Here is a 5795-nt window from a genome sequence, read left to right on the forward strand (position 1 = left end):
AAAAAAAAAAAAAAAAAAAAAAAAAAATTAAAAAAGAGAAATGTTTTATGAATAAAACAGAGTTCTTGGATATAAAAAATGTGATAGAAACGTGAAAAATTCAATAAAAGAATTGAAAGAGAAAGCTGAGACTATCTTTGAGGAACTAGAAGGTCAAAGACCTGGCAAATAGGAGCAAAAAGATAAGAAAAAGATCAGACCGATCAAATATCCAAGTAAGTATAGTAAAAAGAATGAAACACACACAGAAAAGGGACATTATCTTTAAAATCTCAAGAAAGTTTCACAGACTTGAAGGATGTGTTTCCTAATAAAGGGCTGTCTGGGCACCTGGTACATTGATTGAAAATGGATCCACACCAGGTACATTTATTACTGTGAAATTTCAGAATTCTGGGAATAAAGTAACTATCTGAAGCTTCTGGAGCAAAACCCAAGCCACATATAAAGTATCAAGAAGCAGAGCGGCACTAACTTTCTCAAAAGAATGTTCAAAATTCTAAAGGAAAACAATTTCTAACCTAGAATTCTAGTGTTCACGCCAAACTATTAACCAAGGATAAGAGCAGAATGAACATATATTGAAACATTCAAGGCCTCAAAAATAGAGAATAACTAAGAAGGAATACGTCATGAGATCCCAGGGAAAAGGGGAAAAAAACATGAGAGGCAATATCACTCTTGTGGATAATGATGGAAGGACATCTCAAGCATTTTAAGTTGACAGCTCTACAGCAAACCTAGACAGCAAACCAACCAGAAGAGAGTTCTACAATATAATAATACAATATTGTATAAAAATTCCTTTAATGTACTATCATTGCTAGAATTCCTAATGTGTTTGTATAAAGAGATTTACACAACAAAGGGAAAGGTTAGGTTGACTAGTTTTAAGACACAGAAAACTAAGCCAAAAAGGATAAATTATTAAATTTACTAATCTAGAGATAATAAAATGATGTTCAGAAAAAAACTTTATCAAATAACAGTTCAGCTGTGGATAGTATGTACAGAGTCATAATAATATAAACCCTAAACACTGGTCTAGCTGGGATTATGATATAAAGAAAGGAGAGAGAAGGACAGGAGGTATGCAGGTGATGGTGGGGGGCAGTGAAAGGGAGCTGATACCTCATCTTTCAGAGTAGAAAGTATACATTTAATACCTCCACCAGAAAGACCAAATAGTAGCCACACAAGGATGCTATTTGGCTTCATGAATGTGAATATCAAAAGGAACAGTTAGAGGAGTTGAAAGAGTTCCTCTGGGAAGCAGACCTGTTGCTGTTGTTAAATGTCATGCTGAACTGTTTGACTATTTAAAGCATGTGCATGCATCACTTTGACAGAATTTAAAACTACATTTAAAAACTAGACAGCAATTGTCTGGTTTGCACCGACTGACTACCTGTAAGCAGTCTAACAGAAGGGATGGGCTATAAAGGGTTAACAGTACTCACATCAGCACCAGAACCAGAGAAGAATGGCATTCCCAGTACCAGTCAGAGTCATGCAGCAGTGTGAGATACAGTAAAGACATACATAAACTAACTGGAACAATATCCATCCATCATGAACAAAAGATAAAAAGTCCTTTTGATGCCATAAGCAAAACATTATGCAGCCAAGGACATGCAAATGTCGACTGCAGAAAAAATATAATTAGGGTCTTGTTGTGTAGAGGGGGAGGAAAATGGATAAGAACTCTAGAGGAATATATTATGTGGAGCTGGAAGAGGGGATAACTGTTTCTACGCAAGAGGAACCCACTGGCAAGCAAAGAAAGCTTTGCGTCCTACTCAGGGTCTGGCAGAAGGGTAATTCTCCTCCCCTCTTAGAGAACAATGCTTTCTTTCCCATAATATGAGAACACCAGAAGTAAAAAGACCTCAGACTGATTATTCAGTCTGGTGAGCAGCTTCTGAAATCAACCGAGCCCTTCCCCACAATGGCACAACATGTTTAGATGTTGACCCAGGTGGCAAAACAGATTGTGATGATTTGAAAATTGCAAACTGAGGTATTGGGCAAATATAAGTTGGTGAGTAAGGAAAGTAAGTTGGTACGTAGTCTCCAGACTATGTCGAGAATCCATGCAGAAGACTTCGCTTTGACTTTAAGAGGAAACTGAAAAACCTGTGTTCTAGAAAGACTTTCATATTCCCATTATAATTTTCCAAAAGAATTACTAAGGAAGAGGAAAAGTAAGGGAACGAAGATAGCATAGATGGCAAAGGATAGTTCAATAGTAAATAATAATGCATTAGGTCAAACAGATCACTTATAGTTTGGAAATATTAAGAAGTTATGATGGTATAAATGGACTAATAACTTTTTTTACAGGCTGAAAAAGCTCCCACCTGCTAAGACAAAGTGTCCATCAAGTGGAATAGAAAATCCCTTTACAAGAAAATGGCAAGAACACTAATGAAAGTTTGGGAATACAAGACAATGTTTTACCCAAAGATATTTTTTCATCTGAAACAACAGTATATGTAGTTTGTACTTCATTTGAGGAGAGTTTATCAGAAATGCTAACAAAATCCTAACAAAAATATGCCACTGCCTCCTTCACTTTCCATCTGGCAGTTCAAACCATCCTTGAAGTGGAAAGTATGTGATTAGGGTCTCAGATTTATACCGTGCTGGTGAATTACAAGTGTGACAACTGAAGAGTTAGTCACACACTGAAGAGTTAGTTAGTCCCTTATACTGACAAAGAGAAACGGGCCTATTTCTGAAACTAAAATGTGCCTGTAAGTTATCTAACTACATTGCTTACTAGGGTAATTACAGCGGCTACAGTAATTGGTTAATATAGCATTTTTCCAACCTGTTAACAAAGTGATAAATAACATAACCTACCTCCCTTTCTGAACATCACTGAGGTATAGTAAATGAATAAGAAATGCCATGTGTTTTCTAACTATACATACACACGTATATATTTCAAGATTTAAAGGCTTACTCAGTTACTACCACCACCTACTGTAAACCTAAGAGTGGCTTAAAAAACAGTATAGAGCAAAAGTCTCAGGGAAAAACCTAAGTACATGGTCCCTCTAGAATTCAATCATTTTTTTCTTTCCGATTTTTACTAATCTCAACCCAGTTTCCCTATAAAATTTACAGGGAGGCCAGTTATTAAATATTTCGTTTAGCAAAGCATAACTATGGCCCAGGGGAGACATTTTCATCCTTTCAGATTCCCACAAACCACACTAGAAAACATAATTACTTTGGAGAACATTCATAAACAAGATGCACACATTTCATAAAGAGGGTCTGAATGCAGTTCTACCTGACGTGTCCTACCACAATGTTTATGTTTTAATAGGAAATGATAAGAAATACATCTTTATACTAACTTGGTATGCAAGAGCAGTAGCTTTGCTAGGAAACAGTTTTAAACTGAAGACAGATCTTCAGAAGACAGCCTATTATAATGACCTTAAAATAGCCTCAGCAGTTTTTTTCTCTGCTTTACAAAAATGGCAAACCATTTATTTGAAGTAAGCCCCATCAAAATAGCAAAGAAAAGCCAAGGCATGATAAATCGTCAGGAGGCAATTCACTACTGTGAGAAGCAGAAAATGAGGTTGACTGGATTTTTTCTCTTCAGTCAGCAGTTTGGCACAAAATGGCTCAAGCGTAGCTTAAATCCCCAACAGACCTGAGTCATATAAAGCCAGATCAACTGACAAATAATATATTTCTCAGCAGCTGTCTGGAGTCCTCCAGCAGCGCAGTCTTGACCACCGGATGAGTCAGAGGCAAACCTGTTCAGAATGATAGAAAACCTTTCTCGTTCCAAACTGAAGACAGAGTACTCGTTGAATTCCGTCCGCTCTAGTGCAACACATTCTCAGGCCCTTCCTTGGCTCTGGAGCTCAGTTACAGTGAATCAGCGTCACACTTATGAAGCCACTTGAGCTGGAGATCCAGGCCCCAGATTAACATTCGCTCAGTGGGCAGGCAACAGCAAACCTTTCTGACCTCCCAGCTGGGCATATGTTAACCAGTAACACGTTATAAGGCCCCACAATACCTCAGAGGTAATTAGGTTTCTGAACCATATAGTTCATTACCTGTAAGTCCTTTTGAAATCATCCATGTGGTTTATCTTTCCCCAAGACTGCTTTAAACAATGAGACAAGGAATGGGTGCTAGTTAGCACCTTGGGTTTGATATCTGCTTCCAGACTTCATGGGGGAAATATAGCAGGAACACAAGTTGTAAGACCAAGATGAGGACTAAATAGAGGAAGGTGGGTCAAGCCATGCTTGTACTTACTCAGTTTATGCAGATGAGCCAAGGATTGGAAAAAACAGAAAAAGGCGAGCTCGAGGCAGAAATCCTATACAAAGTAACCATTTTGGGGTTACTTTTAATATTTTTTATTTTTAGTGTGAATGTGAAGACTTCTAGCAGGCAGCATTTACAGTTAAATTCAGTCTTAGTGCTATCTAGTGACTCTTGCAAACTCTTCTGACCCAAACGATCTATTGTATTGGGACTTCTTTTCCTTCTACATGACTAGACTTGCTACCTAAGTGGACACAGCACAGCAAGAGAACATAGGCTGCTGGTGCCACCTTAGCACTGGTAATGCCAAAGGCGAATAAAAGTCAGTTATCACTAAAACGATTTAACACTCAGACATCATTACGTGGGATTATGTCTCAACATCATTTATCTAGATACATGACACTTCCTTAAATATTTTTCAGTTGTTCCTCTTTGGAAGAGTTTCCCTATCAAGTTGTGGTTCAGCTATTCTTATATACAAGAGTACTCTATACAATTGTGCAAAACTGACTAAATATAAAACCATGTTTAAAATATTCTTTACACATAAAGGAAGGTAATATGAACATTACATAAAAAACAGAAGTCACTCACACAAATAGAAATTTTACAAGTCATCATCAAACTGAGTCTATGACGGCTCTTCTCCCCCAAAAAGACACTTGAAAATATCATAAGTCTTAAGGGTATTTAATGCAGTAGATTTAATCTGACTTCCAAAATTCTTTTTTTTTTTTTTTTGGTGGTTGGCTGGTACAGGGATCCAAACCCTTGACTTTGGCAATGCTCTAACCAACTGAGCTACCTGGCCAGCCCTAGACTTCCTAAATTCTGAAAAAGCAAAAAAACTCTTCAATATTTCTCTCCCTAATTACTTTTCTCTTAGTTTTACAATCTTTTCCATCAACACTTTCTCAAAAACAACCAAGAAAGCAGAACCAAATGCAAATGCTGACAAGAAAAACAGTGAAGTTGGTCAATTGCCTTCACAACCTCACATGAGAGTAAGACAACCCGAACAGATGTAATTACCCCATTTTGTAGATAAAGACACACAGCTCAGACAAGTTAAATGACATGTCCAACCTCAAACTCCTAAGTAACTGGCGGTTCTATAGCTCGACTGCAGAACTTCAGATTCTACATTCAGAGCTCAAATGAGCGAAATCAGTGAGGTTAGGTGGAAACAGGGATCATTTGAATTCTTCTCCTGCAATGTTATATTTTCATTAGAACTTTAAACATACCTTCTCCCACACCCATACCCACACACTCACAAACAGACAACACGACATACCCCTTTTCCGAGTTTTGAACCGCTGGCCTGTTAGAACTGGCTTCTGATGCTTATTCATAAAATTTCTGAAAACAAAGAAAATAAAAATTATGTATTCGAATAGGCAGTTCATATGAAAAATATATGGGTACTAAGTATTACGTTCAACTTTACACATAACTGACTTCCCCCCCCCCCCCCCCAAAAAAAA

The 5795-nt window shown here is 37.4% G+C and overlaps 1 protein-coding gene across 1 annotated transcript in view; it reads right to left on the reverse strand.

The window, feature by feature from the left end:
- Positions 1 to 5795, reverse strand: part of BZW2 (basic leucine zipper and W2 domains 2) — a 62685-nt gene that overhangs the window by 32073 nt on the left and 24817 nt on the right. Inside the window, exon 2 of the mRNA XM_008585675.1 lies at positions 5606 to 5670. Within this exon, the coding sequence (XP_008583897.1) occupies positions 5606 to 5663 (58 nt within the window). The 5' untranslated portion in view covers positions 5664 to 5670. The remainder of the gene's footprint in view (positions 1 to 5605; positions 5671 to 5795) is intronic.

Source organism: Galeopterus variegatus, unplaced genomic scaffold (genome assembly GCF_000696425.1).
Source record: "Galeopterus variegatus unplaced genomic scaffold, G_variegatus-3.0.2 Scaffold3663, whole genome shotgun sequence".
Lineage (NCBI taxonomy): Eukaryota > Metazoa > Chordata > Mammalia > Dermoptera > Cynocephalidae > Galeopterus > Galeopterus variegatus.